The sequence below is a fragment of the Grus americana genome, chromosome 2, assembly GCF_028858705.1.
Source record: "Grus americana isolate bGruAme1 chromosome 2, bGruAme1.mat, whole genome shotgun sequence".
NCBI classification, from domain to species: Eukaryota; Metazoa; Chordata; class Aves; order Gruiformes; family Gruidae; genus Grus; species Grus americana.
Genome location: NC_072853.1, coordinates 114,138,736 through 114,153,994, shown reverse-complemented (window position 1 = coordinate 114,153,994; position 15,259 = coordinate 114,138,736). Strand labels below are relative to the sequence as shown.

The 15,259-nt window shown below is 33.6% G+C and overlaps 1 protein-coding gene across 19 annotated transcripts in view; it reads left to right on the top strand.

Annotated features, from left to right (window-relative positions):
* LRRFIP2 (LRR binding FLII interacting protein 2) overlaps nt 1–15,259 on the top strand; it is a 58,835-nt gene that overhangs the window by 29,339 nt on the left and 14,237 nt on the right. For 5 of the 19 annotated variants that reach the window (XM_054815167.1, XM_054815172.1, XM_054815177.1 and 2 more), the window contains 11 exons: nt 22–87; nt 1,527–1,601; nt 2,319–2,366; nt 2,456–2,500; nt 3,874–3,921; nt 4,023–4,076; nt 6,750–6,857; nt 9,248–9,292; nt 9,985–10,098; nt 10,536–10,607; nt 15,048–15,218. In XM_054815167.1, coding sequence (XP_054671142.1) covers nt 22–87; nt 1,527–1,601; nt 2,319–2,366; nt 2,456–2,500; nt 3,874–3,921; nt 4,023–4,076; nt 6,750–6,857; nt 9,248–9,292; nt 9,985–10,098; nt 10,536–10,607; nt 15,048–15,218 — 846 coding nt within the window. The remainder of the gene's footprint in view (nt 1–21; nt 88–1,526; nt 1,602–2,318; nt 2,367–2,455; nt 2,501–3,873; nt 3,922–4,022; nt 4,077–6,749; nt 6,858–9,247; nt 9,293–9,984; nt 10,099–10,535; nt 10,608–15,047; nt 15,219–15,259) is intronic. The other 14 variants (XM_054815182.1, XM_054815180.1, XM_054815183.1 and 11 more) reach the window with 9 other exon arrangements.

Here is a 15,259-nt window from a genome sequence, read left to right as displayed (position 1 = left end):
TTTTCTAAATTTTATTCTTAGAGTCATGCTTACAGTGAATCTCATAGTTCAAAGAAGAAAGCTGCTTATTCCCATAAAGATTTATTGGTTAGTTTTCTGCAATAATATTTATTATAAATATACTAACTGTGTAGAGTTACATACTAATACAGTTATGGATAAGTTTATTAGCTTGCTGACATAAGCATACATATTTTCAGGGGGAAAAAAGTATTGACCAAATTCTGACGTAAAGTTGAGTGTTTGAAACTGCGGTTGTGTCAATGGAATCGCATGAATGGAATCAGATGAGTAGAAATGATGTTCTGTTGGAGGCCTGGGGAAGGCTCTTGGAAATATTCAAAAGTGGCACTTCTCTGTGTTAAAGTTTATTCAGTCAGGATGGAGATACGTGTTTTATTTATACTTTGTCCCTTATCAATTAGAGATATTTTAATTGGAGATGTAAAATAGAGTAAGGCTGATTTGATTTAACATAAACCTTGATGTTAACCCAGTGAACTGTTGAGAAAGGCATGCGTATTATTGTGATATTCCAAGAACTATTCTAGAAAGTTCACTGTGTAACTCATGTGAATACAGTGTCCAGAAAGTAAATTTTTTGGATGTAATTTTTTGAAGGGTTTTGGCACTGATGAATTGGCAGTTGCATCAGGTGTTGGGGGAGTTAAAGCAGCAGTGGATGCCTGTGTTGAGACAAGGCTGAAATAATTTTTATACTTACTTATGTGTGTTACAGCATTTCTCTGTGCGCTTTTGAGGTACTATTTTCCTGTTCCCTCAGTTCTTAAATAAATTAGTAATATGAATCTTTCTGCCTCCTACTGAGATACAAAGTACTACATTCTGAAAGCACTACTATTTGCCATATCTTCATCTCTCTGTTCTTCCTTCTTTATACGTGTATATTAATTTTTTCCTCACATATGCAATCAGTAGGCAGTGTCAAAAACCAATAGAAATAAGCCAAAGTATAATTGCCTGGCTTTCAGTGTGTGTGCGTGGCATAAAGAACAGTGATAGGGTACAGATTAATGCTGATCACATAAACATCCATCCCCCATTAAAGTCTTAGAAATTTCTGTCCTTCTGTCTCCCCAAACACTCTGATTCAGGATGGTATCTAATAAAAAAGAAATCAAATCATTGTACTAATTATTAGCAAGTTTTGTCAATATGTTTTTCATGTATTTCAGGCCGTACTTGTCAGGATTTAGATAAACTTTTCAGAGTTTTCTTATTTATTAGGGAGAAGAAAAACCCCAAAGTATTTACTACTCTGGGCAGGGCATTAAAAATACAGATAATGATGATACACAGAGTACCTAAGTAGCTTTTGGATTACTTATGCTTTACTTGCTTCAGAAAGTTATATGGATTTGGGGTCAACCATAGGGAAAATTTTTACAATGTTCTGTACGAGTTCTAAGTTTGGGAACGTTTGAGCAATGTTGAGATAGAACTTTTATTTGCAAGATCTACGGATGCGACCTTTGTTTTTTCTTTTCTTTTTTTCCCCCCCACAGAGTGGAATTTACTATGATCAAAGAAATTATAGCAGCCTTAGATATAGTAAACCAGTTCCTTCCTACCATACTCGGGTCTGTCTCTTCTTCCTATATTAATTTTGAAAATGTATATAAAATACTTGTATTTGCATTTGCTTACTTATGCTATATGAAGCAAACTTCTCTCTTTCCTTCTGTAACACTGCAAATTATTACAGCTAATAGTAGTTACAATTGTATTTCTTGCTTCTAAGGGATGCCTTTTCTAAAATGAATGGATAACATGCAAGTTACTGTGTTCTGCATATATAGGGTTTAAAATGTAAAATAGCTTCTGTTTCATGGTTTCTGTATGATATAAAGAAAACAACTAGCAGCTGTAACACTTGCTTTTTCAAAGTCCTGTTTTTAAAAACCACCAACAACTTTCTTTTACAGTAATATAAATGATAAATCAATGGTCTGTTGTGAGATGGGTGGTATCTTCCAGTACCTGCAGCTACTGTCATGATCAGGTTTAAATAAGTAGCTAGAGGAAATTTATGTGTCTTGAAAACTGCTTAATTTCTTATCATTCTCTTCTATAAATCTGATAAAAATACTAGATTGCTTTCATGTTTTAGATTGTGATTTCCAAGATAATGGATTTTCTCGGAATGTTTATCCACACTTTTCTTAAAGTTCCTGTCTATTACAGATGTAAAATTTAGTATTTCCATCTTTAGAACTTTTGGGGAATATAGAGCAATAGATAAAAAAATTTAATGTACGCAAAAAAGTGTTTCTGACTTTCTATTCTTCACACTACAGTCATCTTCTCTATACAGTGATCCAGCGGCAACAACTAGGAGTTACAGGGTTAGTACAATGTAAAATAATGTCTTGCTTATCTTTAGATGTTTGAATTGTCCTCAGAAATAAAAAAAAAAATACACTTTTCTTCATAGGTGTCTCCTTCTGTAAACACTGGTTTGATAAGAAGTATCAGTTTGGTCCGTAAGCGCCATTTGCATGGTTGCCTTAAATTTGTATTGTATGGCCATGAGGCTTGACAGTATTATATGTGCATTTTTTTCATATCTTTAAACAAAGCTGCAGCTTGTGTGTGTCATTTTGCAGAGGCATTCAGCTTAATGTTTTTAACACTGTTAAGTTGCCTCTTTAAAGTATTTCAGTAGTTGCTGTTTTACTGATCTTTTTACAGACAAGCATAAAGTTTATGAATACAACAGTGAAGAACACTGGGATTAGAACAAGTTAATCCAAGTATACTAAATAACAACTGCATGTATAATACTAAAAAAGGTATAGCGTTTGAATGGGAAAAATAATTGTGAGGAGATTACAGAAATTTGTGGTAAATACACTTTAACTACTTTGAAATAAAATGCCATATTTAAATTTAATAATCATAAAAAGCGATAGGATGAAAACCTAATCTGCATCTTTACAAAACAAAAAGTAGCTAGAAGTGCCATAAGAATGGCTAAGATAGCCCTACAAAAAGTTGCCATCTTTAAAAAGTGACATGCATGCCTGAAACTTTATGCCTTTTGCTGCTGAAGTAGTTCAAATCCAATTTACACTGCCATTTAGAGACATGCTAAACCTATGTAGAAAATCAACAAATATTTTTATGTAATATTTTTATGTAGTTAGTGAGGTCTTGTTCTGCACTCCTTACAAACAGATAATTTACTTTTTTTGGCTTTGTGCATATTCTTGAGAAAACATTAGAAGATCCATTGAAAGAACGAGACCATAATGACTGCTATCACATATAATTCTAGTATACATATAATTCTTAATTTCTGCTAGGAATCCCTTCATAGATAGAGAAAGCAACATGAGACTGTAATTTTTTTTAAATTTCATTTGCATTGCTTAAAGCTGCTTTTATTATCCACTGCATAAATAGATTTTAGCCTTGCACCTTGAAACAGTCTCCTTCAAGAAAAGTTGCATGGGTGAGCACAAAGTAAAGCTGATAAGTGTACATACAATATGGCTTAATTTCACAGGGTGGATTAAAACTTCTGAAGGCTTCAGAACAGTGGAAACCAGATTGCAGTTTAAATATTTAATTTTCTTCCGAAAATATTTGAGTTGACTTTTTTAGAACTATTTGGCTATTTTTCAAGGAAATTCTTCAAATTATATTTAGAAGTAGACATCCTTAGTAGTAGGAACAAACGCTGCTGGAAATGTTTTTAAAGTTGTTTGTCCTTTCAAAAAGTCTAATGTTAACTGGAAAATGCATAGAAGGCATAAGACAGAGTACAGTGCGTAAAAATTACAGTGTATAAGAGTGGCATAATTATTTCTGAGACTGAATATAAATGATATTTCATTCCCTCTTTCTCAGGCATCTTTGTGTGGTGGTGGATTACATAGCTCATATAGTTCTCGCACTGTAAGTGTAATAGGCTTTTGATTGTTTCTTTAATTATCTTTGTTTTCTGGAGTCAAAAATCTACAGAAATTGTGAAAATTTACTTCATAACTTTCCTTTAGCCATCTGAATACAGTTATTCTTCAAGAGCAAGCTCAGTTCGAAGCAGTCCTGTGGTGAGCGTTCCTCTTGCATGATTTGCTGAATGCTTTGATACTAACGCACAACGATTATGAGTATTTACACTGGGGATCATTTTACTGACCCAACACACAGACTCAGTTCTTTGATTCTGCATCAGTAAAAAAGCAGTTTCTCAGAGATGTGATTTTTAGCAAGATGTAAAATTTTAGCAGTAAGACAGTAAAGTGTAGAAGCAATAAGGAATTTGCTTTTCTAAACATCTTTTAAATGTTTGCAATGTGTATAATTGGAAGCAATTGGAAACTGGAGTATAGTACATTGTTGGGGTTACCACCTTATGTTGTAACTGGGCAGGCACATGAAACTGTTACTACAATACGTGTGGAAAAAGTCTGTCTTTTCGGGAAGAGGACTAATGCAAACTTTGTTACATCATGCAGTAAGAAGTAGCTGGCTCATTTTTATGGTGACCAGTATTTAAAACTGAGAGAAATTTGTTCCTGGATCTGTACTGTGTTAAAACGGTCATTCAAAAGATGGCTTTTGTGCTGCAAAGTGATTTTAAGTAGTTCTATGCTGTTCCTGCTGTAGAACAACTCTCTTGGTTTCATTGGTACAACTGCTCCTTTGTCATGGTACACAAAAAAAGTAGATCAGTGTTCTGGTATGGGTTAAATTGAAACAGTTCTGTTTTCACTTTTCACATATTCTTAGCAATGTTATAAAGACTAAACAAATAAAAACAGGTTTGTCAGAGACTGGATCTTTGTAGCTACAACAGATGGCCAGAGTGAATTTTTGAGGATGTAGGAAAAAGAATTTTGCTTTGCTTTATGAAGTTCCAAAACCTGAGAGGTAATAACATCCATCTCTAAAGTCTCTTGAACTGTGAAAATACTACTTGTCTCCTTGGATTCTCTTAACATTAAGATTAATTTCTTAAAAGTATGAACTTTATACATATATAGGAATATATAGAGAATCAGATTTGAGTATGTAATGTGATACCAATAATGCCAAGGTACCATTCACTCACACTAGATAAAGTGAAAATCTTAACTTTCATTTTCTACAGTTAATATTTTGCTTTCACTGTGGGTAGTGCACTGGAAGTCAGCTCAGTACTCAGTGGAAATCAAAAGAGAAAGTAAGAGAGAAGATGGAAACAGAGTAGAGAAAGCTGGTGAAAAACTGCATGGTGCATCTCCCTCTTAAACTGTATCAGTTTTGATAAACCCATTGAGAAAGCTGTTAGAAGTGCAAAAGGTGAATTCCCAGATTTATGGACTTTTCAACAGCAAAGATAAGTTGGTTTTGAATGAAAGAGCGCAGTGTCGTCATAGATTATGTTTGTAGCCCTTGAGTTGTTTGTTATTTTGCTGTAAGCATAATTCATAAAAGCAGAATTCTGTTCAGCATCTTTATACTTTGTGAAATAAGAAAGTTTAGCCAAATTATTGACTGTGAAAATGTATTTACTTTGTTATTTTTTTAAAAAAAAAAGATATTTAAAATGTGGATATAGTTATAGCCAGAAAATTCTTTGTCAGAGAAATAGAACATAACATAGCAGTGAGGAAAAAATACAAATTTGTAGGCTGAGACAGGTGTTCATCAGCAAACTGTTTTGTATGTAACTGGTCACATTTGCATAAAAGACTTCTCACTGTATTTTAATCGGAAGATGATGAGGCTACATCACTTATGTACATCAAGTACAAAGAAATTAATTATTTTTTAAATGGTGAGAATGGGATAAGGACAATATATTTTCAAACTTCATTTAAAGATTTTCTTTCCTATAATCATTTTTAAAACTAAATTTAATGTTCATAGTAACTTTCTGCCTTTTGAAGTAGAATGTTATCAGTACAACACTTTTGATAAACCTTCTCATTAAACATTACGTTTAACGTGCATAATGTTTTCTCAGTTAAATATTTCACTTGAATTCCCATGGCATTGTAATGATTGTCATGTGGTTAGATGTATTTTGCCTTTTCTTGCCAGTGATGTGTAGCATTAGTATTTTTTCCTGACCTTTTTAGATGCCTGTCTGACATATAGCTTTGGGGAGTAGAGCTTGTCTTCTATTGTGAGGCCTCTTAAAATTACGAATTAGATGAAGTCCAGATCATATGCATAACTAGTAGTGTTATTTTGAAGATTTGATTGTGTTGATTTGAAGAAAAGATAACATTTGTAGAGAAAAATAATTTTTATCAACTTCTGATATTACATAATCTGTTTTTATGATCTACAAATATTTTTTTAAAGTATTTTTTGTAGCTTGTTTGGCACTATATTAGTACTAAACCCTTTTGTATCTGTGGTTTTTTTTATATTACTCCAAATGAGGAAAATGAACCAATAATAAATGTTCATTGTTTTTAGGTTTAGATACTGTAAACTATAAGAATAATAAACATATGAAGAGAGTGTTTAAAAACAATGCATATGCTGACTAAAGTACTCATATCAGTGTGGTACATGTTTTATTCATGTAGACATGTTTAAAATAGCATAAATCTAGAAGAGTAATTAAGATTTTACAACTGTTGAACTGTTAGAAAAGCAAGAATAAATGGCAATAATGGAGATTTCAGTTAGGATTTCCTGTTTGGTTTTTTTTTTTAAAATAAGCTTTTGTTCATTCTGTGGTATCATCTTCATTTCTCTTTCATACCTCTCGTTATCTTTTGAAGTCCTCTGATTTTTCTGATCAAAGTGAAACTGCTGCTGACTATTTTAGTCGTTCCAACCGCAGAGGAAGCATTGTTTCCGATGCAGATGATGTCCAAGGTTTGAATAGTGTGAGTGTAATATTTGTTGTTATACTGTGGTGAATACAGCAAACTTACTAACCATGGATTTTTTTTTCTTTTCATACTCTGAAAGATAAATACTGTGAAAACATTCAGACTTATTTAATGGCAAATAGCTTTGAAGGGTTGGGGCCGTTTTTTGCATAAAAATGTCTGGAGTCTGAATTTTTAAAAAGCATGCTGCTTTATTTAAAAAGAATTTTGCCTGTTCCTGGAAGCATGTGACACTTCACATTGTTTTGTGTGTGATAAGCTTAAGCATCTCTTAAATGTAAAATGTTGGGTTTTTTTCTTATGGAAATTAACAATATTTGGGGGGGTTGTGTATTTTTTTTTTTAATATTACTACTTGGTTTAGTGACAAAAACAAATGCTTACAACAGTGTCCTCTTCAGTGCATTTTAGTGTTCATTCATCCAAGATGAGATTTTGTCAGGATCCATTACTGGATTACTCGTTGGCTATGCTCTTGTACACAGTCCCAAGTCAATAGAGTCAAATGTTACAGGAAAATTATCGTGACTGTTTTCCTGTGTGTCCCTTTAGTCTGAACATTGTTCACAACAAAACTAGCTGCCTTTTCTTTATTGCTGCTGTAAGTTCTAGATATTCTTGTTACTTGCAGACAAAACTTTTAATAGTGGAAAAATTAGGGAAATTTCTGTTCTTGGGCACGTCTTTGAAATAACAGTCAGGGTTAGCACAGGCAGTAGGAGAGGCTGAGAGAACTAGGCTTGCTTAGTTGGGCAAAGGGGATGCTACATGGTGATCAGCAGCCTGCAACTGCTTGATTAGGTAAGAGCCAAACTCTTCATACCTGTGCCAAGTCGTGTAGCAAGGGGTAGCAGCCTTATGCTGCAGCTTAGGAGGTTCAGATGAGCCACTGCAAGAAGCTCCACAAGGAGGTTGGCATTGCACTCTGACAGGTTACGGCAAGGCTGGAGAGCCTCCATCCTCAGGAGCTGGTAAAACTTGGCTAGATAAAGCCACAGCTCACCTGGACTGCTGGCAGCAGTTCTGCGTTGCATGGGAGGCTGGACTAGGTGACTGCTTAGAGTGCCTTCCAACCACTGCTGCTGTGATTCTGCATTTAGATGATTACAGTGCTATGTAACTTATATTGTAATAATGCACAGTATTTATCGTCTGTACATGCTCAAAGCATGACGGAGACCAATCATTTCTCCAGTTTAAATTTTAGCGCTTTATTTCCCTAAGAAATCCACTTTTCTAAAATTAATGGTCTGCAAAAAGAAAATGTGGAGTCTGAGACTGGCAATTATGCTACCTTCTCAGTTGCTTTTATCATCATCATCATTATTATGTATTATTAGATTCCAAAATTATATTTTCATTTAAGTTATTCTAAATGAATACTTCAGATCAATTGAATTCTTAACATCATTTTACCGTCATGGTGGTAACAAATATCTGCAATTTACAATTTCAGTACATGATTGGAGATGGTGAGTTTGCCATGGAAGTGCAGTGTTGCTTCTGTAGAAACCACAATGGAAGGAAAAAGAGAGATCTCATAAAGTAACATTTATTTCTACTGTGATTGTAGCAGACTTCCAAATCTCTTGTCCCTGGGCTGGGAGAAAAACAGCTGTTTTCAGAGAAGCCAGATATTTGAGATACCACATTCAATGTATCATACTGGTTTTAGGAAATATGGCAACATGTTAATGTCTTCATGTAATTCCACTTATTTTGATTCATAGAAACGTAAAAAATATGGATATCTACAATATAAGTTTGCAATATCAGAGTTTCCTAAATAAGAAAGAGGGGGATGAGAGGGTGATAGTTCTTTTCCTTAGGGTTATATACATAAAATATGAATTAAAATTATTTTGTCGATTGCTACACTTTAGTTATGGGCTTTTACCCAAACTGTTTTTGTCCTGATGCAATTGCAGATTTCACCAAAGAGATTTAAGGAACAAATGTGTTTTCTAATAACTAGGATGTTCACGCTGGTGTCATTGATTGTCTGAAGTGCACTTGCATGAAGCTTCGAGTTTGTTATGCCACTCAGTGTTGTAGTCACTACTCTGTTGAAATTTAAAATAGTGAAACAAGTTTTGTTGTTAAGTACTTTAATATTGGTAATGACTTTTTAAAAACTTTTTTTAAAGTTTCTGGTTTTTTCCTTTATAAGCGTTCATTTATTTTGCAACTGAGGTAAAAACTACTTTTTCAGGCTGAATATTTTTCTTCCTGTCTTGATCTATGCTAACTTCTGGAATTTCTTTTTTTATTGTTTCATTTTTTTGTTCTTAAATATTTCTTAGTGTCTTTGAACAGAAGATGGTGATTCAGTAGACCCTCATTATAAAGGGTGTATTGTGATCACTTTCACATTTCTCTTTCAGCTGGAAGAAAAGAGTGAAAAATCCCATTCAGAAATATTTTCAAGGGTAAGAGTTTTTAATTTAAAAATTATTGAAACTCAGTATTCATCCATAAATTTACAAGTATTAAAATAGTTCCAAAAGTATAAATGCTGTGTGTTTTTTTCGTAGAGTGTATTTTAGTCATTTTTAAGAGCTTGGAAAGAGATATTTTTAGACACATTCTTTTATCTACTAAATTAATGCTTTGCATCTTTTATTTCCCAAGGAAATAATTTTATTCTTTAGTTTACTTCTAGCAAGCATTAGTTTCTTATAGAATTTATGTTCTGTGTGAGAAATATTTAGCAGAAGAGCTTGAATTTTAAGAGGCTAGGGCTAAAAAAATCATATGCTAGATTCCACTGGAGACTTCCTGAATCCTGGGTGGCAGAAATTATAATTTTTAGAAATATTTTAAACTTCTACAGTTTTTCAGCACTAACAGCCTCCTTATGAAAGTCTTCTGAACAGAAGACTCAAAACTGTAATGTTATGATAACTGATAAGTCATCAAAGACAAACTAACATTTCACCAAGAGAAAACATAAGTGCTGGAAAATAATCAATGGAAAATTTTGCCTATAAGCTAATATTAAGAAACGGCAAAAACAAGAGAGAAAAGTGTTCTATGACTATGAAGCAATTTATAAAGAGTAATGTCAGGTATACCAGAAATGACAGTATGGTTCCTGATACGGTGTTTTTCCCTTTTTAAGCCATCATCTCGCAATTCAACAAGTGCAACTCCTCTGAGTGGCAACTCATCTAGGAGAGGAAGTGGAGACACAAGCAGTTTGGTGGATCCTGATGCCTCCCTCAGTGAATTACGGGTAACTGCATTTTCAGAGAATTTGGAGCTAGTTTAAAATCATACTTGTAGTTAGGAGGAGTTTTTTTTGTGCTACAGAACTTCTGGTTTCTTAATAGTATGAAAAAGTTATGAGGATGTAATTTTTAACCATGAAAGATTTCTGTATCTTGGTAATGGTATTTGTGTTCATAAATATTTATGGTACTGTTTCATTTATATTAAAATATGACTTTATGTCAAATTTGAAACGACTCTGTCCTATTTGAGATGGCTTGGATTCAGGGATATAAACAAAATCTTAACTTCCATCAAGTTATTGTGAATTAATTATAATTTCTGTGAAATATTACAGGCTTTGGCATTGGACAGAAATGCATGTAAACCTTTTAATGCTTTTTAAACTATACATTACTTCCCCATACTTCTTATGCAATGGTTCATTCCTATGTCCTGCAGGATATCTATGATCTTAAGGACCAGATACACGATGTAGAAGGGAGATACATGCAGGGACTTAAAGAACTAAAGGTATCAGGGCTCCTCCCAAGCATGCATTCTGTATGGGTATTTTTGGGTCATGGAGATACAACTGGTTCTACTAACTACATATGGCTTTACTAACAAGTTTTTAAATTTTTTAAAGCATGTATCTAACTTCTAATGCATAGAGAGTATCAGCTTAAATTTGTCATGTGAATAAATTATTAAGATATACTATCTCGTGTACATTTAAATCACATGTCCATTATTTGGTTTATGTTAAAATAGTATTAAACTTTCATATTTTTAGCAGGTCTTTTCTGGTAAGATGAGAGGTTCAGTTTATGTTTTTCAGATTTTTGTTAGCAAATAAATGGATATTCAAAATAATTGCTGTGTGTTGAATGGGGAAGAAATGTGATATAGTCATGACAAAGACCTGAAGAAATTAAGAATTAGTCTTCCAAGTTTCAGCAAATACTGTATCCTATAAAGAAAAAAACAAAGTAATAATTTGGAAAGATATACCACAATGAATCTGGGCAGGCATATTGCTTCCAGAAGATTAATTTTTATTTAATCCTTTGCCATTATTAAAGATTTTTTTCTTATGGTTTACATTCCCATTTTCGTTGTCTAAATTATAGGTTGGTATTTTCAGTATTAATGAGTTTTGTCTGTATTTTCACTTGTTTAAATTAGTATGTTTGCTTTTCTTTTGTAAGTTTTCACACAATTAACAGTTTGCAGTTAAAGTATTATTGTTTTCCCCTCTCCTGTGTTGAAGGGGAAGTGAATACAGCAAATGTATTACAAATCTTTTTCAGGATATTTGTTCTGGTCTTTCCCGTTATCTAATTGTGAATGGTTCCATGTAAAAGTAAAGAGATCTTTCTATATTTATTTTATATCCATATAGACTGAATTTAATGAATGCTGCTTGTACTAGAGCATGTAACAGTGATATATTTAACAGCTTCTGTGGATTTCCTTGATTAAATGACATAATAGGTGGTATAGTAAAGAGAAAATATGTAATCTGAGCTGTTCGGTGTAGCAAAAATTATTTCCTCTTTAGAGGATAAGTAACTTTGAATCTGATACCCATATGCTCAGATGAAGTACATCTTGTTTTAATCATACTGCCATATGAATATTAAAAGGACTTCAAAGAGCAGTAGATTACAAGATGATTAGACATAGCTCTGGTTGTACTAAATTTAAATAAAACATTAGTTTGCATCATATTTTCAGAATGGATCTAACTCTCACACTTTTGCGTGTTTGCCAGCATCTCATGACTACTGTTCTCAATCATTACTAATGCGCTGCTATTTATTGTAATCCATTGCAGTTACCAAAGAGCACAGGTGTGCAACAGACAGTAAGATCTTGATCTATGCTTGGCTTACAAAATTGAATTGCATTTTATACTATTGTTAATACTGAATAATATGTTCCTAAGTTAATTTGCCTTCCACAGAGATTCTTTCAGGAACCCTTCTTTCTAATTAGGAAGGCATTACCTTTTTCTCAGCTTCTGCTTTAGCAGTTTTGTCATGTGTACATTAGAAGAGTTACTAGGATACCTGCTTTTACATGTCTTCTGTGTTTTTTTCAGTGGTTAAGTGATTTGTAATCACACTACCTTCATATCTCTGTGGTCGCCCATCCCTTGTGTTGCTAAGAGTGTGGTTTTTACCTGGCTACAAATGTGCTGGGTGTGAGCAGAATGTGGATAGTTCTGATTTAGTTAGGTCTTGATTCAGTTTTGTTGATTCTCTCTATATTCTCTTGCATCAACTAGAAAGGAATTCTCCTTCTTTCTTCAAAATTTTTCTTTTATGCAGTTAACAGAGCACTCTTGATGTCTGCTGGATTTAATCATCCTGTTTTAGCCAAGCAGGCTAATTTGCATAGCCCTTTGGCTTTACTTGATAGAATTGTGGGTGGTATTTCTTCATAGCTTTAGGTTATGTGCAGAGCCTTATTATTCATTTTCATTCCAGCCTCTTCCTGCTCCTTCATCCTTAGGCATCCCACTGTCCCATTCAAGTGTTTCAGAAATTCTTTCAAATCCATATTTCTCACCAAACTGCAAGATTACTGAAACTACATGGAATTCTTGAACCATAGGGAACACATGTAATAGTTAAAGAAGGAACAATTCCAAAGAAGCCTTAGCAATGTTCCTTTCTGGTTTGTGTTTTTTTTAACTGGTTGGAGACTGTTAGGCATAGCTTGGTTTCTTTCTGGGAAGCAATTCTTACTTTTCTGTCTCAAATTTATTCCTCTTCCATAAATGCAGATTTTATCCCCTTAACTTGTGATTAATGGCAGTTTAATCCAATCATTTAAGCCTCAACCTAGTCTCCTCTTTAAGGCTGGAGCCTTGGAGTACATGGCATAGAACAACAGGCTGAGACAACTAGATTTTGTAAGTCTTGGGGGGTTGGCGGCAGTATCAGTGCTGTTTTCAGCTGCCAGATAGGAGGCTGTAGAGAAAAACAGGGCAGACTCCTTTCAGAGGAGCACAGTGACAGGGCAAGATACATCAGACAAAAGTTGCATTGTAAGGGCAGAAATTCCAATTAGACCTCAAGAAAAAGACTTTTCACAAGGAAGGCAGTTCAACACAGGAACGGGCTGTCCAGCCAGGTGCTGCAGCCTACATCCCTGGAGACAGCTCATGTCCAGTTCATTTTGGCTATCAGCAGCCTGATCTTGGTTGGCCCTGTTTAATTAGGAGATTGGACCAGATGGCAGCCAAAGATCTGTACTGACCTAAATTACTGTGACTCCACACTCACAGAAACAATCAAATTGAAATTTTTTCCTAGTTGTACTTCTCATTAGATTTTGTATCTCCCCATAAAAGGACTATACCATTCATTTTAATCCTAGTATTTTCCTTTTTTCCTCTAAATTGAATTATTCTTTGGAAAGTTTGCTATTTCTGACATTGTGTTTTATCAATCTTTACAAAATTTGTCATGTTTACAACATCACAAAAAATGTTTTCTGCAGTTTTAATCTTAAGAATTACTTGAATGCACTTAAGTGTATTCTTTTTTTTTTTTTTCATTATTTTCTTCTCTCTTATCCTGAATCTTCTTTGCTGTTTGCTATTTACGGCTTCCCAGATGATAATGGTACCTTTCTTATATTTTCACTATGTATACTGTCTTGTCTCTTCTGATCTATGGTCTATCAGGATATGTCTTAACTTATTTTTTTCTGAGGTTTCTAAAATACTGTATTTCTCCAGCACAAAATTCCAGAATTCAGTGAATGGAAGAGAGGTATAAGCACATGTAATTACGATAAAATTATAGAAGGTAAAATATGTACTTTAAGGACAGCTTTCTCAAAATGGAGATTTATAACATGGAATAGTGTTTAGGGGTTGGGCATTTTTGGTTTTCTTAGGAAACTTAGATTGTTACCACCTTCTCACCTAAAATCTTAGTCCTCAGTCCTACTGTACTGCTTTCTGGAAAACCCAAGCCTGCTGCCCTTCCTGTGCTAGGACTTCTGCTGTCTTAGTACAAATAATTAAACACGGAGGTTATGCTACTTATGCCTTCACAGAACAAATTACGTTAAATACTAGGGGATTTGTAGGCACAGATGTACTTTGGAAAGGGAACAGATTAATAGTTCTTTTTCAATTCTAAATTAGGACTCTGTGAAACTCAATTTTTGTATTTTTTTAAAAGCATGCATATTGAAATCACTTCATGTTTAAAAGTGCCTGGAGTGATAGTTGTTCTAGTATTTGAATAGTTAACATTTGTTACAGTACAGAAAAATATAATAGGATAAAATCATTTTGGTAAATGTGAGAATTGCATAAGAGGGTATATAGCAAGACATATGTGCACCTTCAGGAAGAGAATCAAGCATGTGAATCTTTACATGCTTTTTTTTTTTTTTAAAATCTTAGTAAGAAAAAGAAAGATAAGATGTCTTAAACAGAAGTGCTATTACCAAAAAAATGTGACTACCTTAAAATTTTGAAGTAATAGAGCACTAATAATGAGCATTAAGTTAAACCTACTCTTAGACATATTTCTGTGATATTTTTAGTCATTTAATTGTCTGAGTTCTGTCAGATTTGTTGCCTCATTCTGAAGTATTTTCTCGTGCATGCACTGAAAATACAATAAAACTGTGATATTACTACTTTATCCCTGTGAGTTAAGTTGTGAAAGTGGGAGAGTAGAAAATGCAAGTGGAATATTATCTTCTAATTTTCATACTTTTGTAATGATAACTTTTCATTGTTGTGTATGACCTAACCTGAATAATGGAAGTTGAACTGTGACTTGGTATCTAAAGAGAAGACACAAATATAATTGAGAAACAAAAATGGTTGTGTAATTTTACTTAATAATGGATTGCACTCTTCAGTGTTATGGTGGTATTTTAACATTATAACAATGCGTCAAAAAGTTAGATTAATGTAAGCCTTTCTAATACATATAGGATTCACTAGCTGAAGTTGAAGAGAAGTACAAGAAAGCTATGGTTTCCAATGCTCAACTAGACAATGAGAAAAACAACTTGGTTTACCAAGTGGATACTCTAAAGGACGTCATTGAGGAGAAAGAAGAACAGATAGCAGAGTACTATAGAGAGAACGAAGAGAAGTCAAAGGTACTGATTTTTTTAAGACTTTTTTTTTCTGATGATAAAGA